The sequence below is a fragment of the Epinephelus moara genome, chromosome 17 (genome assembly GCF_006386435.1).
Source record: "Epinephelus moara isolate mb chromosome 17, YSFRI_EMoa_1.0, whole genome shotgun sequence".
NCBI classification, from domain to species: domain Eukaryota; kingdom Metazoa; phylum Chordata; class Actinopteri; order Perciformes; family Serranidae; genus Epinephelus; species Epinephelus moara.
The window spans coordinates 8,550,358-8,577,514 of record NC_065522.1 but is presented as its reverse complement, the minus strand read 5'-3'; the positions used below and the strand labels follow the sequence as shown (position 1 = coordinate 8,577,514).

General features: G+C 40.7%; 2 protein-coding genes across 2 annotated transcripts in view; both read right to left on the bottom strand.

Moving 5' to 3' along the window:
* The window catches only part of cskmt (citrate synthase lysine methyltransferase), a 39,743-nt gene that overhangs the window by 12,519 nt on the left and 67 nt on the right, over nt 1-27,157 (bottom strand). The window lies entirely within an intron of this gene.
* Nucleotides 799-26,160, bottom strand: nectin4a (nectin cell adhesion molecule 4a). The gene is made up of 11 exons (XM_050067074.1): nt 25,779-26,160; nt 19,338-19,532; nt 18,517-18,684; nt 16,663-16,941; nt 15,986-16,103; nt 10,447-10,601; nt 10,199-10,358; nt 9,733-9,808; nt 9,374-9,436; nt 5,255-5,443; nt 799-5,106 (listed from the first exon to the last, which is right to left on the bottom strand). The coding sequence occupies exons 1-11, from the start codon at nt 25,831-25,833 to the stop codon at nt 4,714-4,716; spliced, it is 1,851 nt and encodes a 616-aa protein (XP_049923031.1). The 5' UTR covers nt 25,834-26,160; the 3' UTR covers nt 799-4,713.

The following is a 27,157-nucleotide window of genomic DNA, read 5'->3' as shown; positions in this document are numbered from 1 at the left end:
AATGTGAACATAAGCCCAGGGGCATACTATTCACACTGCACTAGACCCGGGTTAAATATCATCTTAAAGACGTGTTAACATTCCAAAATTCTATCTATTCAGTTAACTTAGACCCATGTCACAATGTGCCAGCAAGCCTTAGGTTGAAGTCTGGGTTAGCCTCTTCCCAGCTAACATTTGTATGTGGGGTCCATGTGGGTAGTAAATAGACTGAAAAATGGATTCTAAACGGGATTTTCCACAAGTTCCATAATAGGCTCATGCCAATTGCCCACATGGGTGGGTTTACCCAAGTGGGTTATGCTAAGTCTACCTAGGCACCAATTGGGTATGGGGTCATCCCTATGTTTCCAGGGTTCTATGTTTCCCGGGTTCTATGTTCCCCACTTGGTTGAGCGGTAAACATAGAACCCGGGGAACATAGAACCTTTTTTGCAGGGTTAAGTGGGGAACATAGAACCCGGGAAATATAGAACCCTGGAAACATAGATACGCTCCCGTGGGTATGGGCCCAAAATGGGCATCTTATCTGGGGCCCACATGTGGGCAATTGAAATGGGGCCATTGCGGAACTCGTGGGCAATCCCATGTTGCCCATTTTCAGCCCATTTACTACACATATGGGCCGCACACACAAATACTAGCTGGGTTGGAATGTGTCAGGATTGTGCTGGCGTGAACATTTTCTTATCCCCAGGCTACAAGCTCCCTTAGCCTGGGGATAAGTATAGTGCAAAAAGCCCATAGTCTGAATCACAGTTTTTATTTACAATAACTTGTGGGTAGAAAACCCCCACCTCACATACATAAAATCAACCAGCGCTGAGCAAATGCTGCCTCAATTTGTTTAGTTTTTAGCCACCCCAAAAAAAAATGTCCACCAAAAAAATCAGTAACAGTTTACCGCTAAATTAAAAATATTTTTACTGTTTTGCCTGCTGTCTGACAGGCTTTTCCAACAGGGAATTAAAGTGGTTTTCTCAAAGCCAACAGACTTTATTGACAAACATGGTAATATTCCTTGGCACAACACTGAAGTTGCTAGTCTACTGTGGCCTCAATTGGTCAGTGTGTTAGGAAAAGTGGAGCAAAAATTAAAATATATATTTCTATGTGGCTGAAATTCATCGCCCTGACCACAACAGTATATTGCTTAGCTTCCATGCTGGTAGATTTGGTTTATCAATGGCAAGATGATGGCAAAGTAACATACGCACAGCAGAAACATCAGCTAGGTCGGACCACAGTATTTAACTATGCACTTTTAAATGTTACAGCTGAAAATGACAACAGAAATCAACATTTGCCAATTTTACATACCTCAGGCATTGAAGTCAGTTGCTACTTATCTACTTAGAGGTGATTTGGTCCATTTTTGTGTGGCTTAGGTGGACCAAATGGGGGCCATGTAAATACCCTAATATTTGAACTGTTGTAGTTAGAGAGACATCTAAATCATTTTCATAGGAGGTCCTTTGACTGAGGGTCAAGGCCGGATCACCAACAACACAGAAGGGGCAAATGCTCTAAGGCTCCAGAACCTTGGGGGGCCTTAAAGGCCACACTGTGTTCACAGCGTGGTATTTGGTTCTTGGGGATTAATTGCAAATTAGTTTGGTAAGAATTCATTTGGCAAAACTAGAAACTAAAATATGAGAGCAATGCAGTGTCGTCTGCACTATTATGAATAATGTTCTGTTTTGTATGACCCTGTGTCAAAATCTAGTTTTAATACCTTTTATTGTTTTTGTTGATGTTATGCTTACATTATTCTTTTTCCTGAATTAAGACCTTGCAGCTAGAGTAGGAGGAACAGGTGGTTAATAGGGCCCACAGCTCATCGTGTCCTTTAATCCAGTCCTGCCCAGGGCACCTCAATTTTGTTAATCAACCCCTGAAAACATTTTCACATGTATCTCAACAGACAATTCCTAAGCAAACCAGAATATCAGTGTAAACCCCTCATATTAAGATCATTCAGAAATAGTTTTTACCCAAAAGCTTGTGTTAGGACCAACAATTTACAAAAAAAACATGCACTTTTATTTCAAACCATCATTACAATCTGATACCCATACATATCCCTTAAAACAAATGAAAATCCAGGCAAGTGACCAGGAAAATCATTTCACCAGGTCACAGTGAAATTTCATAGTTAACATAGTTTTGCAGTAGGCTCAATCGGGTCCCTGCACTTTCCAGCAGTACACATCAGGGGGCACTGTCTACACTAAAAACAATCTGCACATAATGCCATTCATCTGCTGCTCATATTTGTTTTGTACTTTCAGAAGGTAAAAAATCAAAACAGTAGTAGTACAGTGTGATACATGTGTGCAGAACAAAATAATACTTCATATTTGCCAAAAAGGCAAAAGTGAGTTTTTTAATATTATCCCTTTGGCACATTGCTTCCCATATCAGGGCTGTAACAGAACCCAAATACATACAAATATACAAAATGTATCTACCACTGTTCTTATACAGATAAATAATACATGCCTGGTTTTGCCTCAGTATCAAAAATCACCAGTTTATGTCAAATTCCTCTTTGACAGTCGTCTTGTCTTGAATGTTAAAGAGAAGTCATGCAGGCAGAGAAAACTCTCCAACATACAGATGTCTGTGGTCTCTAGTAAGAGTCCAAGTGTATTTACAAAAGTATCACATAAAGAATGTATTTTACAAATGTACAGCAGGTTTTCCAACTTTAATCCTCTGTATATATGTTTGTGCATACATGACAGTACACAACATGTGAATGTTTTTATCTGTTTAGTGTGTGTGTATGCTTAATAAAATAGTATTAAAACTTTCATCCTCACTACATAGGAGCAGGAGCAGGGTAAATTATGTATCTGCTATGTGCGTGTGTAGCACAGGAATTTGCTTATGCTGTTGAAGTATATAGGCGAGTTGAAAACTATGTCAATATGGAGAGTTAATTTATACACCTTTTACGTATTAAAATAAATACGTCCATTTCAAATGTTGTAAATGTCACTGTCATGCTTCTATGCATCCTCTATGTTGTCATAAATACAGCCAATAGATGGCACTAGAGGGCAGAATCAAAAGTTTGATACAACATCAGAGGTGACAGTGGAGGAGGTCGCAATATTGTACCTTTAAACGAAGGCAGCGCTGTAGATGGCAGTGGCCTGTGTGGCCATTATAGGCTATACATTCGGAGAATGAACGGAGAATTCTTTTCACTTTATAACAGACTCATTCTGTTCCGCCATTATTTAAAGTTCTTTCTCGTCTCCTACAGTCATATCACACTTGAACTACACTACACTGCCTGGTGGTACTGCTATGTTTTGTCCGTATCCATAAGCTTCCACAAAACGTGCACAAATGCAGACAAAATAAACACAAAGTACGTACAGAAGGCTCTGTCTGTCTCCGTAGCTAACACTGAGCATACATGACCCCTAAGGAATCACACATTGATATACTCTGGGTTTTTACTTACAGTTATTATTAGTATCTGATGTGCATAGACTAACACCAGTGCAGTTAACATTTTGAGTTCCACAGCAAGATTGTTATAATGTGTTACCTATGTATGTGTATGATTGTCTTTTTCCTTAGAAAGGGAACAAGCCTTTTCAGGTTGAGGAGAGACCAGTGTGTACCCATAGAACCCATTTTCATTCAGATATCTAGAGGTGAGAGTTCAGGGGACCCCTTTAAAAATGTCTATGCTGGTTGTTGCCTTGCCAAAATGTAGCCCAGCTTAGGAGAGTTATTTAGTCCCCTTCACTACAAGCTATGCTAACATGGTTGGTACTAATGGATGCCTTAGATTTTCTAGTTTCAGAGGATACATTATCTTCACACCACTGCGTCTTAAAGAAAGTAATATCGTACTCGTATTATTATCGCCTGGTGGGGTTAGGGGGGCAAGTGATTGTATGCCCACTGGCCCCTGCATTAGGGCACCACTGTGTTTTGGCTGCAATATGAAATCTTTATCTGATCCAAAATGTCTCAGCTCTTAAAGCCGCAACAACAGTAAGACAATACAGAGGTAAGAATGTTGCAGGTGTGGCAAGAGAGGAACAACCCCATGGTTTGGATCAGATCCCAAACAGTGTTGTGTAATGGAACATGACACAGGCAAAGCTACTAACACACTAAACACCTCTACAGTAAAAAATCCACGCTCAATACAGAGGTGTTGCAATCTAAGTTTCTGATTTACCAACGTTCCCACAGCCTCCTCGACTTGTCCTGCGTTTCCTGATTTCCTACTGGTCATGTCTTTGAGTGCTTTCGACATCCCCCACAAAAGGAATGTATGCTGCATTCACCTGTTCGTTACAGCCAGGTAGAGCAGCAGATAGTGTATTGCAAAAGATGAGAAAAGGATATTGTCTGCGATTAAACGCTGTGGTAGCTGCATTGGAAATATTGCAACATCGTCTCTGTTTGTGCCAGTAATTCTGGGAATACACAGCATAATGTTGATCATCAGAAATCAGGAAGAAATCAGATGTCCAGAAATGTCCAGTTGATGCTTTAGAGTAGATTTTCCGTTTATTCTATTGCACCATGTTCCCACACAATAAAAAGATGCAGCATTGTAGTCAGTTGCATTGTTTTCTGGGCTTTGACCAAACTTTGCCAGTGTATCCACATTTGGCCCAAATCTAAGACCGGAACTGTCCAGTCTTGTAGTTTCATGTGTTCTTTTCCAGCTCCCTGTTAAACTATCTGGGCCTTGTGAATCAGGGAGGCATGGGGACTGACCACAGCCGGACTCGGCCGGGGTTTGGGTCGGATTGTGCCATTAGTCTGCTGATAGCGTGCACTGTGAGCCTCAGACACTTGGGAGCTGTTGGTCTCGCTGTCTTGGTCATCAGGATGCTCCTGGCTGGCAGGACCCCCCAAACCCTCGTCTACTTCATCCTCATCATCTGTCACCGCTGGGTAGTTAGAGCTTGTAGGAGGGTGCTGGTGATTCTTGGCGACACTTCCCGGCCGTGAACCCCCGTCTGTTGGGATAATGGCGCTTCCATTTAGCTGTCTTACAATCTCGGTGGACTGTACCATCGGGAAGGGCGATGGCGTGAGAGGAGGGTGGAAACGAGTTTCCTGCTGCAAAGACACAGAGTAGTCACACTTCTTAATTGCATCATCATTAGGGTGAGTATGCAAAGGTGAAGCTGGGTGAGATGCATTCCACAATTTGATGAAATCAGGCTTTGACTTGCCCAGAACAACACATGAACAAAGATACACTTACTAAAGAGATGGTGCTGTTTCTCACATATGTCTCCACACGGAGTCGGTTCTCCTCGTCTCTGTCCAGAAGCTTTTCTCTTCCTCTCCGCGAGTTGTTGTGTAGAACTGGTCTGCCCAAGTAGTCAAATGCTCCCCCTCCTCCCCTGCCACCTGAGATAGTAGATCGGCTGTCGCGGCAGTGAGCCTGCTCCTGTCAACACAGGAAAAGACACTGATCAGTATTCACACACACACTGATTAGGCCCACAGATTGTGATCTCTTTTTCACCCTAACTTAAACAGAAGTGACTTTAGACATAGAGCAGTGTTAGTTTGAAGCAGGCCAAATCATAGTGACATAACTTAATTCACTTCTGATGCACAGTAAAGCTGGGGTAGGCATCTTAATTTTGGCATCATTGGGTAAAAATCAGATTATAAGATCTGAGCATACTGTAAAGTGGTCTGAGAGAACACTACTGCACCTCCACTTGGCTATTTTCAGGCTGTAGAAAATCTAGCCTTTAACCAATCACAGGTCATTACAGAGAGCGCAGCTGTCAAACATGTTAACGCACACACACACACACACACGCACGCACACACACACACACGAGTGCAGTACTGACAAGCACAAACACACATAGACAAGTAAACAAACACACACAAGAGTGCAAGACAAGCGCAAACACACAAAGAGAAAACAGACAAACACAGACGCAGAAACACACACACACTAATTATGTTAAAATGTCATTCAAATGTTTAATTCACATTTCACCCCAGGCTCTGTTACAACTAACCCAGACTATGGGGTGAACTGTAACATTTCAGTCCTTGTGTTTGAGACTACACCATGCCCTGTCTGTTACAGCTACGCCACTTAATAGCAGACACATGTAATTAGGTCGTATCACATTTTGAACGCACTGGCTTCAAAGAGCTGCAAGATACAAACAGAAATGTCAAAAATGTTCTAACCATCCAATCTCCCCTGCAGTTTGTGACCCCACTGCCATGTTGTACATAGGCATGGCAAAACGAAGCCCTGTCCATGGGCCAGAGCAAACTTTCCCATTTACTGTAACAGCTAAATGGTACACTAATTCTTGCTGAGAAAAAGTTACCTACTGTAGCTTTGATGAATTAAAGCAAACATTCAACATATTGGGAAACATGCTGCTTTGCTTTCTTGCTGAGAATTAGATGAGAAAATTGATTCCACTGTTGTATCTATATGCTTTGTCCAGAGGTGACAAACTCCACCTCCCAGCAGTTATATCAGTTACCACTTATCTGCGGTTTGTTTTTTAATCTGTAAAAAAAAAAAAAGAAGAAGTGTAAAACAGATATGTTGCAGTTTTAGCACCAGACTATTTCTTGACTGAGCACAGTAACTTCCTGGTATCCGATCTTCTCATTTAACCCTCAGCAAGAAGGCAAACAATTTCCCTTTCCCACAGTTTCCTCTTTAAACATTTTCTAAAAGTGATGACTGATGTGAAAATTTCCTTTGCTAAAAATATCCCTGTTAGATGAAAATTCTGTCACCCTATTGGCAGATTTATTGAGTTATTTAGGAAATACAAGATTTTAAAACATAGTGTAACTGCTGTTGCTGGCGTGCCCTAGGGGCCCTTTAAAAAATTAGTTTTTGCCAAGATAAGCAAGATCATGCAAAACTTAAATGGGTCTGAAATTTCTGAATAATGTCCCAATAATTTCCAAGATGCTTTATAGGAAAAACTACAAATGTGAACTGAAAATGTTGGCATTGTACATTTCTGCAAACCACAAATATGTTACATTTGTACTTTTCATATGTATCATATAAATATTTCTAAAGTGACAAAAACACAGGCTGTTTTTTAATGAGTCATCACTGCATTTCCAGCAGCTTTTTAGTCACCAAACGTGGGTGTTTCTTCGCATCCTGAAACTGTTTTTCCACTGAGATAGTGCAGCGAAAAGTAATTTTGTAAGTTTAGTAAGTTTTTTACAGAGACATCGCTGTGTTTCCTGCCGGTATTGTGCCACCAAAGTATTTTAAGCCAAAACTTTCCTAACAATAACAAAGTGTTTTGTGTGCCTAAACCTAACCACACATTAATCACAGAATTGTTGAAATGTAAAGAAATCTAAAGTTTCAACAAATTCTACATAACATTATACAAATGTTACCTATCCATGGTTTGCAGAAACCTACAATGCTAACATTTGTTCTGGCAACTGGGTTGACGTGTCCAAAGGAGTCTTTTAGTCAGTGCACAGCAAGTTCAGTGAACATGCAAAAATTAGAATTTTGTCAACAACTGAGTATATCAACATGATAAAAAAATCAGGTAATAATACACAAAAAATTAATTACTTTATTTGTGTTTAAATTAGGGCTGCCCTTTCACTGACGACCAAACGTAAGTCGACCAAAAAAGTCATTAGTTGGCAAGATTTCATTGGTCGCTTATATGCAGAAAAAAACAAAAACAAATGTGAAACTCTATTAGGAGCTGCACCTTGTCAAAAATAAATCAAAACCTATATGACTGGACCATGTGGGAATTTAATTTGAAAGGACAGATACAGGAAGTGGCCACACTCAGTAGTCAGACAGGACAGGAGTCACGTTAATTTCCAGGGCTGGTGCCTGCGGTTATTACACAGGCTAGTTAATAACATGTCGAGCAAGAAATCCAAAGTGTTGGATCATTTGGAGAAAGTGAAGGACGAACCCAGCAATTGCCTACCATTTGTTGACTACAACCATGACGTATCATCTGAAACATGTAAGTAGCCACATGCCCATTAGCCACTTAGCACAATCATTACTGCTTTGCCAACAGTGTAATTAACAGGCGGCTCGCTCAGTGTGTGACGTGCACTTGTAGATAAAATATAGGCCTATATTAATGAAGGTTCATCAGTACAGTTTTGTATTTCTCTGTAATGTAGCACAGTGTTAACAATGTTACTTATATTGTTCTTTCTCAGATCTTGTACTCAAACCACTGTGTTGCACCGACAAAAATATATAATTTAACCATTAAATTAATATCAAATGACGACTATTGACTACTATGAGTTCATCGTTTCCAAAAATTAATAACAAATTACATAGTTCTTTCCAGGACACATCAGGAAGAATAATGCTGAATAAAATTCAAGGGCCACTGAATATCATAAGGTTTTAGCAGTGTAGCTGAAGCAGGGGTGCCAAACTCATTTTAGTTCCTGGGCCACATACAGCCCACTTTGATGTCAAGTGGTCCAGACCAGTAAAACCACTGTATAATGACCTATAAATAAATAACAACCCATTTTTCATTTTTTCCTGTTTCTTGAGGTACATGCTAAAAATGTTCATCCATTTGCTAAACAGATGATAACCAGCCTGAGATGTCTTGAGAAAAATATGTGCAATTCAGTCAGTACCACTCACTACCACTCATCACCACATCAAACTAACGTGGAAGCTATTGAGGAAGCAGGTTGAGTTATCCCCTGCCTTAGAGACTATTTACAAACCAAATGTTTTGGCAGTGACCTAGCGACTGGGTTGGATAGGAGATAGAAGTCTGTTTTGCACAAAGATCAATATCTTTAAATATGACCATAATAAGTACTCACTGTTTTTTTAGAGAGCTGTGACTCACTGTTTAACTTGGGCCAGAAATATGGCGCCTCTTAGCCTTCACAAGTGCATCAATATGAGTCACCAGTGGGCCAGATTAGACCCCTTAATGGGTCAGTTCTGGCCCATGGGCCGTATGTTTGATAACCTTAGTCTCAAGTGTTAAAGGCTGATAACTGCAACAACCATATAAAGAGTTTAAACAGTGAACTGGAATAACCTTGTACAGAACACCATGGTTCAGGTCAGCGGTATTACATGACACCATAGATGAAATTAAGGGGACAATTTGACATTATGGGAAATATGCTTCTTCGCATTCCTCGTTTTTTGTTTCAAGAAATTCAAAAGCCCTGCACTAAAAACATAAGGCCCTTATCAATATCTGAGATGCACTAGATTCCAATTTGAAACACTGAAGATCAGAACTTCTTCGTCTGGCATCTGGGACAGTAAAGCCTCACTTTACAGCCCTGGCCCTGCATGCAGAGTAAGATAGATAACTAGACTGACCCCGAGTGAAGACAGGCTGGTCCTTATGGTCCCCTCCACCCTCAGAGGGATGTTTTCCTCTGTCTGCAATGAAAAGAAACACAGGGCTGGATTAGCTGTGGGTCTGTAAAAAAAAAGTCAGCGCATCTAACATCATGCCCTTTGTGAAGCAATGATGGATGACAGATGTGATATTATCATTGATTGACATGTTATTTGGTATTCATCACAGTACAGAGAAGAATCCTGTGATAAAGGATTGTGTGAAACATGTGGGACCAGCAGCTTGAATCAGGTCGTGCAGACACAGGAGAAAACACAAGATGATGCTACAGTAGAACACTATGCTCAGTATGAAAAGAATAATTCAGTCATAGTACCGCTCCTCTGGTATCTGTGCTGACAGAGTTCATTCTCCTAAAAGAAGCTTGCCTGGAGAGAGTACTTATTTCCTCCCTGTAAGAAACAAGACACAGAAAGAAAGAGGGGGAGAGATATTTAAATGACTGAAGAAATTGGCAGAGATCCACTGTGAATTATTTTTGTGAATTTTAGGTTTTAATGTAGTTCATACTGCATATTTTTCATTCTTTATTTAGTTTCATACATATTTTCTGCTGTTATTTTGCACATCCAGCACACAGTCATTTATCAACTGAACTTGACACTTTTTGCTGTTTTAAATCTACTTAGCACGCTCTACTGTTGTAACTGTCAGTGCTAATATGCTTAATAGCCCTGATTTGCTCCATTCATAGTTATTCTTACTGGCTCAGTCTTCCCTGCGGATATCGTTAAAGTTTCATCTTATCTTATCTCATCTTAATTAAGAAAATCACAACATACTTCCTCTCAGTCAGCTCCCTCTCCAGCTTTTTGTTCTTGCGTTTGTGATGGCAAGTGACGCAGATTACGACAATGAGCATCAAGATGAGCAGCCCCCCGGCCACGGCCCCCACGATGATCATCAGCATGTTTTCGATCATGGTCTGCCGCTCGGGAGCATCTGTAAAGCAGAAAGTCAGCAAGGGAAGTTGGCAGATCTATTCTCACAGTGAGTCTTAGTATATAGTGTTGACATTGCTGTCATCTACCTTTCACACTAATCTCCACTTCCGCCTTCCCCACTCCCACATCATTCTTCGCCACACACTGGTAGGTGCCTTTGTCTGACAAGCTTAGGGGTCGCCCAAAAGCTAGTGTTCCATTAGGGTGGGGGATTACCCCTTCTGGCAAATCTCCACCCATTCTGCAAACAGGACAAAACAGTTACTTTACAGTGCATTTAGATTAACGCATAGACCTCATAATCTGGGTTAAGTGGTAATCCATATTTTTTACAAATGTTTGGTCATATCTTCAAAGAATAACTAACTGTTAGGGACTGTACAAAAAAAAAAAACTCCTCACAAAATCTTATAAGTGACGCTATTGATTGATGCAGTGTATTTTGCCAGTAATGACTATTAAATTTAAATCTTAATATGTTAATAGAACAATAATTTTAATATCACCACCTGATCGCACAATGGAGGTGTAATTAGCAACTGTGGACAACATGACAAAATGATGCATCCTGTTTACAGATATTCTAGCCAGTCTTTATTTTTGAACCAATAGCTGTCCCTGTCACTTATTCAAGTGTTTTGACACATTTAACTTTAAAGCTAGGGTAGGCAGTTTCATTTTTTAAGTCACTGGGCAAAAATCCTACAGTAAACTTGTAATTCATGTGGTCTGAGAGAAAAATAGTCCTCTGGAGTTCCTCTTGGCTCTGTTTTAGGGCTTTAGAAAATCTAGGCCATGACAGGAGATGTTGGCCAATCGTAGGCCATTTCAGAGAGAGGGCAATCCTACTGGCTGTTCCACAATTACAGATGGGCATGCATGCCGCTTCAGTGAAAGCCTGATTCAATAGCAGAGAATCTCACAGGGAAGGTTGCTATTATGACATTTGCAACAACAGCCTACACTGCAAAGCAACCCAAAAAAGGAAGACAGACTTCTCAGAAAGAGTCTGAAAGAGAGTCTGATGGTAAACACAATGGCAAAAGCATTTCAGAGATGGAGAGTAAATGTTGCTAATAGTTTAGCTTTTTGCTAATGGGAGTTAAAGGCTCACGGCTGTGGCATCAAGTTCAGGTTTATGCAGCTAACTTAAGCTAACATTAGAGCCTCAAAACACAGTATGTTCTTAGCCTCACCCCTCACAGACAACCTCAGCGAGAGAAGAGAAGGCAGCAGCTCCAGAGACAGACCCCCAGTCGGCCAACACAAACTCAAGCTCTGGGGGAACCGCACAGCTCTGACTCCCTGCCACATCAGCAAACTTTCTGTTACTGATGTTACACAAGTTAGACGCTGCACTGCCGATGGCCACCAGCCCACTGTGATACCCGGGGCTGGGTTGTTTGAGCTGCCATAGCCACTGACCAAAGGTCTGTCTCCTGAGCTGCTGCCCACTTTCCTCTTGGCGAAGCAATCCATAGTGGTGGGGAGTGAGGTGGAGGGACTATGGGGTGGCTAGCAGCTAATTCTTGTCGCATTTGTGGTCTCGTGAACAGAAGGAGACAGCAGGGCACGAAGGGGTTAGTCAATGCACAGTCTGCAACTCTACAATGAATAAGATTAGGACAGAGAGGTCAGAGCTGCAAGAAGGGGATGTATGTATCTTCAGATTCTGCCTTTTTTTTGGCCTTTAATGTACTTCTGCTACCTTTTTTTTCTCACCCCTTCACCCCACCAAATGGAAAATACATCTTTTCTGACTGACTTCACAAGTGATAAAAAATTGTCACTTGTGAAGTTGTAATTTCCGTGGGATGCCATATGCTTTATTCAGCCATGTTGCCTGTAACTGCTCATGCTGACCACACTACCATTTCTGCTTTTTATTTCAAACTAGAACACATAAAGCACATACATAAAGGACAGTCATGCTTGTATAACACAGGATTAATCAGTGAGGTAGAGTAGAAATCTGATTTATTTATATTAAAAAAACTCTCTTTTAATCTATGTTACAGCAACATAATGCCCCTCATTTATTTGGAATCACCGTATATTTCCTGGTAGTGTGACTCAGGGATGATGTTTTTAAAAAGTCGATGAGCAACACAGTCCAGGGTGTTGCCTCACTGTTGTTGTTTTGAGCACATTTGATTTAATCATTTGGAACAGACTTGACCTTAATGCCTGCCTATAGCTGGGAACATTATCAACCTGCATTGCCCCAGAAGTACAGAGTGTATTTCCCCAATTATACGAACATATGCACTCAAGTAAACTTAGTTTCTATTCACAGAGGCCACACTAACCCCCACCACACACAGAAAACAGGAACTGTCTGTTTTTTCACATACACAGTAGACACACCTCCGTGATAACATCTCACACAAAATCTACACATTCTGCTTTCTCTTCCTCCTCTCACCCCCTTGCCTTGGCTCACCCCAGCCCCTCTGCCTATACCTGCTCCCACTAGTTCACCTCTCTCATTGGGGCCGCTCATCCCTTTCCCTTTTTCTTCTCATCCCCCCTCTTCCTCCCTCCTTCGTGTGAAACTGTCTCATCTGTCTGCTCTCGGCACAAGTCGCAACACGACACTGTGACACCAGCTATTACTTCACCCGCCGCCTTTTATTGACAAAGCTAACAGGTTTGCCCGCTGCTGCAGCCGCCGCCGCACATTCGTGTGTGTGTGTGTGTGTGTGTAGGTGTTCATGTGAAATGTGTGCATGAGTAAGGAGAGGTTGATACCAGAGATTTTGAGTGCTGACTCGGTGCTGTGTATGTGTGTGTATACATGTTCACTTATGAGTGTGTATGCTTGTGTTAATGGTATTTGTCTGGTGAGCCGTACTCACAAAAACTCATTTTACCAAGGTGTGTTTCTGTGACTAACAGCAAGTGATATCTACATCATCGTCTGGCAAATACACCTCAAATCAGAAGAAACCTTAAAAATTTTACTCACATTTCTTTACATTTTAGGAGTTCCTATGCCCCGTCAAAGGAATTTCTCCCTTGGGGCCTAACTGTCACTGCTCATAATGCCATGGGAGCCATTCCTCTTCCAGTCACTTTGAGTAGCTCATATTTTTCGAGCTTAACTCCACGCCACACCCTAAGAATATTAATGCACCAAAGGAACTGGCTTAAAGATGACAACAGGTGACTCAAGCAGAAGAAGACGGATCTGAGTCAAACCCTCGTCTGCCGTTTAAAGCTGGCCAGCAATGTGCCGCATTTTTAAATGACACACACAACATTTGAATGTGTTAGTTTCCACTGAAGCAGCAAAATCTGCAGGTGACAATGCTAGGGCTTGTTTGGTTAAGTCACGTGGAAAGGGTGGAGATCCACCACAACGTCACTGCCAACTTCAGATCAATTTGATAAACCTCAGATATAAAAGCTGCAGAGTTTATTCATGTTTACTTCCAGAGTTTCTCATTGAAATGACATTTGTGTATCCATGAGGTCAAACAAAAGTATTGAGTGCATTTTCTTCTTTTTTCAACTTTTGTGGAGCCAATTTTCTCCATACATGTTTTAAAGTATGTCAAAAAAACACTTTGCTATGGTGAATACATTAATTAACATGGTTTTCCTACATAAAAATATTTAAAAATCTGAAAAGGGGTTGGCAGCAGATCTACTCTTTCTCCCTCATTGAGAAAATCTGGATCTGGCCCTCCGCCCCAGCCACCACTGCTACTTGTGGAAAGTTTTGCTTTTGCTTTTCACTTTCTTCAGCACAGGCACAGTGCTAAAATGAAGTGTGGCGATAGGTCTGGCTATGTGAGACTGGCACGAGGTTGACTGGTGAAAGAGCAGTGCGTATCAAGATCGTTAGCAGTAGCATTAGCATGAGCATTAGCATTAGTGTTAGAGGAAAAGCCTCAGTCAGTGCCAGCCTCAGATAGGGAGTCTGTTGTGCATCAAAATCGATGACTCGTACATGTAACAGAATAAGTGCAGTGAGCACCTCTCATTTAATTTTGTTGTTTGTTAGCTTGTAGGCTAATGGGCGGTGACTAATACAACATTAGTAGCAGGGATGCATAAAGAGAACTGGTTACAGTGTGGGAGGTGGGACCTCATTCATTCCTATGAAAGTTGCTCGGTGGCTCATGAAGCCAAAAAAGTTTGACATCCGAGGTACAGAATTACTCATATATTCCACAACATTGGGCCCATAGAGCATGTGTACTGGAGACTTTCTCTGGCTAACTGCTAATTTCCAATTTAGCGCTTTGCTAACTTGAATGGGGATAAAATGATTTAATCGTGCAGCTCTTTTAGACGTTTCGAAATGTTATTGGACTGAATGGATCAAACCCCACTAGTGAAACCATGCATTTTGTGGGGGTTGTGCCACTCCAAAAAAAAAAATTTATTCAGTGATTTCGAGATGTCTCTTTAACATCTAGTCTATGAGATACAATCTTTCTGGGCCACATGGCGTCATTTGATGGACCTGGACGCTGTGGTTCCACAGTTTGGCCACTATATCAAATTGGCTTCTTGTACCACTTGTAGGAGTTTTTACACATACAATTATACCTGCTATGGTGGGGTTTTGGTAGATAGTGTAACAAAGCTCCAGGGTTCCATTTACATCCAAAAACTGCACACTCTACCATGTTTGCTATCAAAATTTTCATTATGCTAATGCTAACTCGCACAATCTGTACCGACAAGTCCACTCTGCGCTGGAGGTTTTAGGTGTCTTTGCTGCTGATGTTTCAAAGTTTGTTCCCCTCTCCATATGTGTTTCCCGTATTAGACAGCAATTGGCTTTCGTATTAGTGGCATACCTCGCCCTGGGCAGCCTGCATTTGAATCTCAGATTTTAAGGAAGTGCAAAGACATCGTCCTCTTCAGTAGAAGACTGTGAAAACACCTCTGTTGTGACAAACTCTGTACAGATTCAAGTCAGTATAGTCAAAGTCAGATATTTTAGGGGACCTACACAGGAGAAACCCATATTTTTGAGTGGAGGGGATCTTCAATTCTTAAATTGTTTTCATTAGATTTTTTACATCATGTTCATTTGTTAGCAGTCTTCTTCAGTGCCATTGTGAGTGTACTGGTACGTTTCTTGGGCACTGCCACACTGTCAGTCAGCGGAATACGCTTAACAGATGGCAGGAAACCATCAGCATGAATGTGTATGACACCAGCAGGGTTGCGTGCGCTCATGATACAAACAAAACAGAGGGTTAGTTCTTTATTTTCTCTAATCAGCCAATTGCACACAAGAATTTGTAAGTCTAATACAACTGCACTTATGACTTGACATGAAACTGGCAAACTTCTCTATTTAAATCGAGTTAATAATAAAAGATGAGGTCATTCTCTCGAAACTGATCATTAAAATTTATAGTGTAGCCCACGTCAATATTGCTTTGAATGAAATGCTTTTTGAAATAGCTTGTTGGCCCCTGACAATGCCCTGAGTGCAACCTCACTGAACATCCCATTTGCCCTTTTGACTGGTGTAATCGTAGCAAAATAATTGGTACAATTACTACCAGAGTTACGAGAAAAGTAACAGTGACCAGACACATCAGACGGTTAGTCACATGAGTACCAGACAGCCGGAGAGGGAGGCGGGTCCTACTGTACCTGATCCAGGTGAAACTCTGTGGTTTGGGGTTTCCTCCACTCACACACCTCAGGGCAGCATTCTCCATACCCACGATCCAGTCTTTATTGTAGCCAGCCACCTCTGCATGTGGAGGGACTGAAAGGAAGAGCAATAATTCATCGGGGTTGTTTTGCCAGGGAACATGGGGGGGGGGGGCGGGGGGGAATTGTTTATCATCTCTCGTAAAACAAAAATAAGTCAAGCTTTTAGGAAGCTGATGCAGTTGTGAATGACAACTTTCAATGATACAACATTTCACAAGGAACCAAAAATAGTCTTAGTACCCTGAGTATTTCCTGTAAAATTATCATGTATTACATTTCACATTAAAGTCATAAATAAGGAAAGGGAATTTAATATGGTAGAGTCATTTGGGTACTGCAAACCAAACTCAGTAATAAAGAGAGGAATGTGAAAAGGTGATACAGTGCTTGTAAAGTCTCTTCCTGCTTTGAAGTGATATGGCAGTGATAAAAACAGGAAGTAAAGCTCTGAAAGTGCTACCAGTGTGGAAAAACTTTTTTTTCTTAGATGGTCTTTGAATGTTTTGAAAGTATCATTGTTTTGGTTTAGAGGGTGTTTTTAAAGGGACCAATTCAAACCTTGATTTGTAAAATATAACACTGTCTTCTGTGTGATGGTGATGAATACTCACAGTGCACCACCAACTTGTTTGGGATCCTGCGGGGGCCCCGTAGAGTCGGATGCCACACCAGACAGTCCAGCTTTTTGCCGTTCATGCCCCTAAGAGGGTGCAGGGAGTAGTGTGAGGAGACCGCCCCATTGTCGGAGCTACGATTGACGGACTGGCCGCTCAGGTCGGTGTCCCAGGAGAGGCGGGGAGGCGGGCGGGCTACAGAGCGACAGGAAGCGGCCTGTCGGTAGGGCTGTCCCTCCACCAGGACCACAGGTTCCAGGGAGGAGATGGGAATGGCTGGAGGGGGGGTTGTTACAGTGTTTGGTCAGAGTGAAGATAATGATGATGAGTCAACACTCTTAGCAGGCAGAGCTGAATGCACACATAGACTTAAAGACATCTGTAAACAATTTTCTCAATCAGCTACTAAGATTGACTGGTACATGAACACAGTTTTCAACAAAATTCAGAAGTATTTCCTTGTTTCAAATAACAGATTTCTTTATTTGTGTTTTTGTTGGTGCTTTGCTTACTGGTTTGAAGTGGGCAGAGCTCAGTTATAGAAAGCTGGTGTCATGCATTTCCTGCTAAGTTTTAAATTAAGTGTTAAATATTAACTTTATTATAATAATTTTAGTTACTATTTTCACATTCAGTGCTATAGAAAATCCAAAGCTTTCAGGGCCTTTAGTACTTTAACTTCTTAAAACTGGAGGTGGAGGATTCAAGTCACATGACTCGACTCGAGTCTGACTTGAGTTGCAAATTTGATAGTTGATAGTTTGTGATTATGACATACATATATACATATATATATGTTTACTAAAATGTAAAGTCCTTAAAAGTTCTCTGTCTCAAGTCAAAGTCCAGTCTCAAGTCAAGAATACCAAGTCAAAGTCAAGCTGAGTCCTTCATCAGTGTTCGTCAAGCAAGTCCCAAGTCCTAAAATTTGCGCCTGGAGTCAGACTGGTCAAGTCATGTGACTTAAGCCAGTCAGTATGGCCTGACTTGTCACTTCCTTGACCTAAGGAAAGACTGAACTTGACGTGCTTGATTCTAACCACAATGACTTGGGACTTGCTTGAGACTTGAAGGTTAAAACTTGCTTGTTACTTGGACATGCGACCTACTCCCACCTTTGCATAAAACAAATAAAATAGTCAGCGATAGTTACTTGTTATCAAGAGAAATTCAATGTTGGAGCCTAGGTGGCCAGGGGGGCCATGACCACCCTGATACAATTGCTGGCCCCCGCACTGTTGAGAAGGCTTGTTCCCAGTAAATGTTTAGTTCCTTACAATCACTGTACCCCTTCAAATTAAAGCTGAATATATCTTAAATATGACAATCCTCCAGGAACCTTTGACGCTCGAGAGAGGGATAATAATGTAAAAATGTTGGAATATGTATATATATTCAAAAAAATTGCTGTCTCTAAAAAGCCATCAGATTAGAAAATCTAACAATATATTATCAGAAATCATTAATTCCTCAATAAAATAGAATAACATTATGTTTCCTTTTCTGGTGATTATCACCTTATAAGGAATGCAACAAATACTTTAATTGTGAGAAACGTGTAAAAAACTACCGACAAATAAGGTGATAGTTAATATGCTGATAGTTAATATGTTGTTATAATTTTATTATTGTACATTATTGGGCCTTAGATTAGATGTGAATCAGGTTGTGAAATATTGACAAGCAAACTAAAAACAGTCATACTGATTCCCATTGTGACTAGAAAGACTTTGGCAATTACTGTCAATTTCGATCCTTGTGCAAGATATTAGCACTCCTGTTTCTGCAGTTACAAACTTTACTGAGCTATACTTTTCTACTCTATGACCATGACTGAATGAAGGGACTCACTCCACACGGTGAGCGACATCGCTAAGTCAAAGTTGCCAGAGGGGAAGGTGCTGATATGGCAGAGGTATTTCCCCTCATCAGAGACTTCCGTGCTCATGATGACCAGAGAAGAGTCCAATGTGGGGTCGCTGCTTTTAAAGCGCACACGTCGAGACCACGCACCAAACGCTGCAGAGAGGCAGAAAAGAGGGAAAGAGACAGAGAGTTAGGAAGGGAGAGACTTTCAAGAGCTTATGATGAGGGATGTGACACAAAATATTAAGTCCAGCAAGTTCAAAAAAGGCCTTGGGAGCTTTCCTTTGTCACTTTCAGTTCCATACACATGCTTGCACTCATGCTAGAAATTACATTTACATTCTGGGCGTTTAGCTGAAGGTCTTTTTCTGGCATGCCTCACACTCACAGTCGGTGTTAGCCTCCATTCCTAATTCAGCACAGTAAGAAACGAAACCAAAAATAAACAGTGCAAAGATCAGAATCTTGGCACCTGTGAAATATTCCTGTGATATCACAGCAAAATTGTCAGTTTCTCACAGTCTAGAGTTTATTTAAAACTTTTAGATGGTTGTGAAGACCTGCCTTAAAGCTCTATTCGTTCTATGAGCAGAGGAAAAAAGCCTCCAACCAACACTTGCCAACTGAAACTGACAAATCAACTTGTAATACCAGAAATTTTGCTCGGTGGAATGAGCACATCAGACTTAGTGCTATGACAAGAAGAAATTACTCACTGTGAGGAAAAGAGAAGTTATTCTTAAATTAACTTATTTAGCATGTGGCAGACAGAACACAACTAGAGCTAGGCCACGGCGCCAACCGACCTGTCTGTCCATTAGTATGGTGTGCAGTGATGATCTGCTCCTTGTCGCCATCGGGTTTCTCCTTATACCAGGTGACCTGCACCAAAGTTTCATCAGTTGGCTGGTAGCGACAGGGCAGTATGGTCTCCTCCTCTGCCAAGGAGAGTATGGGATCCTTTGGAGGGAGATCCACAAAGTCTCCCTGTATCACTGTAACTAAAAGAGGAGACAGGTTGGTAAGTCATCACATCTACCCAAGAAATATAAGAGATGTAGAGAGAACAAGATGCCAAGCAAAACGAGTCCTTTGAGAGATCCTGCAATTGGCTGATTAAATGATAAATAATTTTATTTTGAAAAACTTTGTTTCTTGCATTCTGGTGACTTTAAAAGACTAAAAAAAAAAAAGAAAATAACATCTACACTGCATTTTTATGTAAAAATACTTTTAATTTGCTTTTACTTCTCAGGAAAGCATACAGAATAATTTGCCCCTTCAGCGTGAGCTTGCAGGAATTTCTATCATAAACCAGCGTTCATCAGTTTTCAGTCATTCATATCATCATATTAATAACACCAGCAACCAAGATTGACGTTAGCATGATGTAGCTACATGTAGCTAGCAGTGTACTTGCAGATGGGGGATGATCGTAACGGAGAATAGCAGCATGTTCTACCCTGAAAAATCACCATTAAAAGCTTCAGACACAACCAGACATGTTCCAGCAGGAATATGATCTGTGGTTGGGGAGAAATTTACAACATCGGCACCCAAGTTTACATGTTGCCCTGATGTTAGCATGTAGTTACATGTAGGTTAGCAGTGTACTTGTAGGTGGGGGATGAACGTAACGGAAAACAGCAGCTCTTTCTACACCATAAATAGCTTCTTATCACATCACACTGTAGTCAGAGTACAAAACAAATGTCGAATAAATGAGGTAGAATGGTAGGAAACCTGTGGTATTGCTCACAAGGATTCATTTACATTATAATCTGAAACTCTAGCTACATTTGATATTAACATTCTTCATTATAACACTAAGACACAAAAGCACAATAGGTCCCCTTCAAAACTTTCCGTAAGACACAAGACTTATTCTTTTCAGGGTGTCTGAAATTTGGTTGAGTATTGCTTTCTCTTAGTACTTTCCATCTCTCTGTCCATCTCTCACTCACTGGGAAAATGTCAGAGGATGAGGCGGGAGCAGCTGTCTTCACCGTCACTAGCTGTTTATTTGTTGTCTGGGTGGAAACAGCAGACTTTCAGAGTAGAGGTGCGTGCATGCTTTACAATGCCAGAAAAGGGTTGTGAAAACGAAAAGAAAAAATATGTCATCAATGCAGGACATGGTGATTAATGCAGCAACTTTCTCAATAACTTGCCCATTTTACGACAAGTTGGACTAAGTTTTGCGTGACTGTTCATTGTTTAGCCCAATGGAAGGTGATCAGTTGCATTCTGCTGACAGTAATATCTCCCGCTGTAGGACACACTTTGACATAAGTTCGATCCAGTCACCAGAAAAAATGTTGGAACTGTATGTTTCTGCAAACCACAGATACCTGCATGTTATTATGTAGTGGATATCTTGAAACTCTACATTTCAACATTGCTATGGTTAACAGGTGGTTGGGTTTAGGTTAAAAAAGCCACTTGGCTATGGTTGGGGAGAAAAATCATATTCTGGATTAAAATGCCTGGTTTTGGTGCAACTATAACTGCTGGAAAAACAGCAATAGGCCCCTAAAAACACCCACGTTTGGCAGCTAAAAAGCCATTGGAAACACAGCTGTGATTCATAAAAAAAAAAAAAAAACAGCCGCTTTTGTTCTTTGTTGTTCTTGGACTGTGATCTGCAGCTTGGCAGGTGTCACCTAGGTGTCATTTCCACCTCATGATAACAAAGTCAGCTCATGTCGCTTTGGAATAGTTGATATGATACGTATGAAACATACAAATGGAACACATCTGTGGTTTGCAGAAACATACAATGGCAACATTTTCTTCTGGCGACTGGGCTATCCAGTTATGTAACAACAAAATCTGAACACAAGTGGTTAGCTAGAGAGACACATGACAGGGGGACAGCTGAGAAACATCAAATTTTAAAATCAAGTGTTTACAGGGTCTTAGGTTCAATGTGTAATACAGTGACACTGACCTCAACACAAAATCCCTACCAGCTCTACCACATCCCTGAGAGTGACCTTCGACCTGCAACCTGAACCTGTAGTTCCTCAAAGAGCAGGTAAGAGAATAATCCCAATTGCTAATTTACACACTCTGAAGCCAAAGAACACTGCTCTTCTTGCTAATTTGCCAACTTCAAAAGAGAGTAGAAGCTAATATTACAAAAGCATGTGCACCTCTGGGGTGTCGGTGGCTTAGTGGTAGAGCAGGCGCCCCATGTACAAGGCTGTTGCCGCAGCGGCCCAGGCTCAACCCCAGCCTGTGACCCCCTGCTGCATGCCTCTCCCCCCCCTCCACACTCAACTATCCTATCAATTAAAGGCAAAAAATGCCCTAAAAAATATCTTTAAAAAAAAAAAGCATGTGCACCTCCCTCTGAAGAATGTTGTCTAGCCTTACTACTTTATCTGTGCTGACCTTTCAAGTTCAAGCTATAGCCATAGGCTACTTATCTAGGTTGGGTAGAGATCAAGTCACAATCATTTCGGTCCAAGCTTCCTCTTCGCCATTATTTATTTGCTGCCTTCTTGCAGTGTTTTAGATGAGAAGATGGATACCACTCTCATATCCACCCATTGAATATAAAGCTCCAGCCAGCAGCCAGTAAGTTTAGCGTAACACAAAGGGTTTTCATGAGATACAGTTGCTCAGTGTTCTGGCCTTGGATCAAAAAAGGCTTAACATCTACAGAATGAATGAACTGGGTAAAAATATCACAGCATGTATGACAATACATATTCAGACATCAAACTTTGACTTGAATGCTAGATGAGCACAGACGGGGTTTAAACAGTTCATGCAGAGTGAAGACAGAGAAGAGGGAGGAAAGAGAGAACAAGTTGTCTATGAGGAGAAGCACAAGTAAAGATATGTCGCTTAACTAGTTGTTCGAGATAAGCTTTCAAAGTAAACTTACAGAGGGTTACCACAGTGTCTGGACAGAGCGAGACGTTCAAGGCCTCAGGAAACATACAAGACGTAGAACACGTACACTGTGTACTGTGTGCATGTCACACTGCAATGCTATAAACCACAAACACATCTCTCTCATATTACTGCTTTTCTTGTCTTCTGTTTGACGTCGACAAATTATAATGTGACAGATTATCGTCTGCTGTCCTCCAGCAATCTCATAAAGTACACACACATTCAGTGAATATACAGTCACGAGATGTAGATCACTACAACCTGCATTTAATGGTAAACAAGAAATGTTTGTAGGCGCGTTGCTAAAGTAAAACTATGTGGTGTGTAAGTTCTACTCATGCCATCAAGTGTAATGTTTGCTTATGCTACCTAAAGCCTGGACAGGTGATTCATCACCACAGTGTATTATTATATTGCTGCTCTTGACATCAGGCTTCTGTCGCTGGTGATTGATTCTCTTTCAAAAGGAGCGATTTCCTGATGATGATGACACCATTGAGACCGGAGGAAAACAGCTTGTATGGAAAATGAATTTCAGCAGGTGGATTACTCATACACACTGCTGATTTATCAATTCACAACATGACAGACCATGTGCATGTAAGGTGAAATACAGTACATCTGGCCTTTTCACCACTTGCCCCTACAATGGCCTAATGACCAGTAGAAGCGAGCCTCTTATCTATGATCACTGTTCTCACCGTTTGCTATCATAAACAGTAGTTACTGTGCTGTAGACAGTCATGGTAACTTGTTTTAACTGATCACTAACAGGATCTGTTTTCACAAGTCTACATTTTCAGGTTCACCGTTGTGATCTAATCTTGAAAGTATGTAAGTATTAGTGGTAGAATTGTTACAAGAGAACAAGGGGGAGACTGGGGGCAATTGTAGCAATTCAAATTGCACCTGTCAGATATGAGACAGAACCATGAACTAATTATGCACATAGTCTGTGATGACCCCTCCTTGCCTGCCAAAGAACAACTGATGTCTCATATGTGTAAAAGTTTTGCTGCCAAGAGTCATTTATGAGGTATGAAAGTAATTTTGTCATTAGTATTTTCCTCCTTTAATGTCTATGAATTTAATCTGTCTAGTTTTGATTACCATTATGTTGTCTAACAATATGTATATAATATATGTATATGTATATGTATGTGTATAAGTATATATATATATATTGTTTTGCGGAGTTGTTAGACAACATAATGTCAAACAAACATGGGACTTTCACCCAGGAGACGGGTATTCATGTCCTATGTGAAATCAAGTGAACTTTGAGTTGTTTTAAGGTACACTGTCACCATGTTTTATTTTCACAAACCTAACCTACGTAACTTTACTTTCCTAAACCTAACCCACGTAACTTCCCTTTCTTAAACCAAACCTACAAAACCTTACTTTCCCAAACCTAACCTACGTAAGTTTCCTTTCCCAAACCTAACCTACGTAACTTTACTTTCCTAAACCTAACCTACGTAACTTTTCTTTCCTAAACCTAACCTACGTAACTTTACTTTCCCAAATCTAACCTACGTAACTTTACTTTTCTAAACCTAACCTACGTAACTTTTCTTTCCTAAACCTAACCTACATAACTTTTCTTTCCTAAACCTAACCTAGGTAACTTTACTTTCCTAAACCTATCCTACGTAACTTTACTTTCATAAACCTATCCTACGTAACTTTACTTTCCTAAACCTAACCTACATAACTTTTCTTTCCTAAACCTATCCTACATAACTTTTCTTTCCTAAACCTAACCTAGGTAACTTTACTTTCCTAAACCTAACCTACGTAACTTTACTTTCCTAAACCTAATCTACGTAACTTTACTTTCTTAAACCTAACCTACAAAACTTTACTTGCCTAAACCTAACTTACATAACTTTATGTTAAGTACATATATTCACATATAGTATGCACAAAGCTAATGGGGCACTCATTAGTTAAAGATCATATGAACCATTGTTTGTGCATTTTCATAAGATATCACACATATGACATATCATATGTACTTTGAACAAAAATGTGAATCTCATGGAGGTGCAAGAGAAAAGGGTCAGGAGTTTACCAAAATCATTAAGATTCATCCACTGGGGATCATGAATGTCAATCATGCCATGGCAATCCATCTGACAGTTGTGAAATTTTAGGCATTGCTGTCCGTAGAGCTATGCTGTTAGCATGGCTATTAAAAAACACGAGAGTCAAGAAAGAAAGCCAGAACAAGAAGAAACTTTAAAACATTCCAGCACAGTCTTGGTCCCACTAACTTGGTGTCCATACGTTTTGATAATACTGCAATATAAAGGGTCTCATGCGTGAACAGAGCATGTGACTCTGAGCATTATACTGTCCATCACATCACGCATGATTCTGTTAATCCACTCCACACTGATTTCAGTGGAAATAATGAACATTCCAGCCAACATAACCTGTTCCAGGTTCACAGGTTTGGGTGTTTGTGTGTATCTGTTTCACACTGAGCCGCTCTTACAGATGTTGATTCAACATCTGATGTGAGAGAATCTGTTCAGATATGTCAGTGGGTTGGATGTGATTCATGCATTTACCAGCAGACTCGATGAGTGTACTCTGCAGACAGGTGTGTTTTTCCATGAATATGCGTGTGCGTGTGTGCGTGTGTGTGTGTGTGTGTTTGTCACCCTGAGGTTTAAGCCATACTGTGGAATCTGCCTGTTCTGCATTACTGGAATAACACATGGCCTATCCTGCTTTTAAAAATACTTTTAAAAGCTTTTACTTTTTTTTATCATAGTCCAACATTCTTTAAGTACTAGCATTTTTTTTATTTATATTTGATATGTAATCTACAACACTGTTAATGCGTAGGCCCACTGCATTTACAACATGTGCACACACATCTAGGCTTAGGCAACACACACATAAGAAGGGTCCACGCAGTTTCTCTGAATTAGACAGCAGGAGGGGATTTGATCAACAGCAACCTGTTTTTCCAGAAATATCAGACAAGTATTTTCTTTAACGGCACCACTCCAGCTAAGGCTCTCCCTAAAACAAGCTGCCTAGAGTGTACAGAACTGAGCTTGTGAATAAGCATGCATTCATGAGAAAGAAAATAAAGGTAACATTATGAAAGACCAGTGTTTACTTCACCATACAGATATTCAGTCTGCTGCCATGGCATTATAAACAGGCCTATAAGACTGTATTAGAATTATAGGAATAGATAGGAGATAGAAGTACTGCAGAAAATCATATCTGACACCAGACAGGAAAGAGACACATACTGTTAAGTCTTAAACTTCTGCATGATATCACTTTGGACTGACATGCATGTAAAGCCTTCTTACCAAAGATCCCGAGGACACAGAGACACAGAGACAGTCTGTTCAGCTGAGGTGTCATTCTCCTCGGCAGGTACTGTTAACTGTGCACAAGCTGGGACAATTTCAGCGCTGAAATAAAGCTCATCAGTCCAGGTAATGGTATCCTAAATGACAGGCATGCATGAAGCACAGAGGCGGACTCATGCCTCCATCCTTAATCCCATCCAAAGCCCCGTCCTGAGCGAGAAACGTGAATATTATAGTTGTATGAAGTCAGTCCTTGTGGAAAAAGTGTAAATCCTCTCAGTTTGGTTAGGTGTTGCTTTGTCAAGCGCACGCCATCATGTTTGCCCTTTAGAAAAAAAGAAAGGCGCAGCTCTACCTGTTTGGGATACACCTGTTTGTGCTTCACCTCTCCCTCTGTCTCTCTCTCCCTCCCTCTCTCTGACACACACACACACACACACCCACCCACAGACACACGCAGACACACACACAGTTGCGCCAAAAGTCACCTTTCCAGTTTGGTCATGACAGTTATATTCTCGTCTTTACTTGCTCTGCTCAGAGGAGAGGCAGGTGAAAAGCAAAGCAGTTTTAAACTGCTTCCAAATGACGCAGAATGGATATCACAATGGGCTGCTTTACTAGGCTGATGCCAGAACTAAAAGGTGCGTCCTCCTGTAGGTGAAAAACAAATTAATCCTTTCATTTGAAAAGGGATCACGACAAATATTAGCAAATGTGAGTACCACACTGACACCATAAAGAATTTCATAATCTAATTCACAAGAGGAAACCACTCTCCCCATTTTGGGTGCATTTAATTTCCAAATGAAATGTCATAATCTAAAACCACCTCGTAAATCAATAGGACATCATTGTTTTTTTACCCCCACACGATCACAATCCTTTTCTTCTTCATCCATTCCATGTTAGACATGTTTTTAATCAGTCTGATCTTGTATCTTGAATTGTGACAGATAAAATCTTTTCAGACTGACATAAATCTTCAGGAGCTTCATACAAACTGTTAGCATGGATGGATTACTTAACGGGCCTAACAGGCACAGGCCCAAGAGCCTACAGTGTCAGGGCCCCCCCATGGCCTTCACCTGCAAAATGTCACTCAAATTGACATGTTCTGACTAGTAAGAGGCTTACAAGGAAGGACCACAGAGAGATGCAAACAGACTGCTAAGAGACACAAAATAACTGCAAAACAAACACAAAGAGACACAAATTGACTACAAACGGACATAAAAACATCACAGAGAGACGCAAAGAACTGCAAAGAGACACAAAATAACTACAAAAATGTGCAAAACAAACACAAAGGGACACAAATTGACTACAAACAGACACAGAGAGACATAAACAAATTCCTAAGTGACAAGAAATAA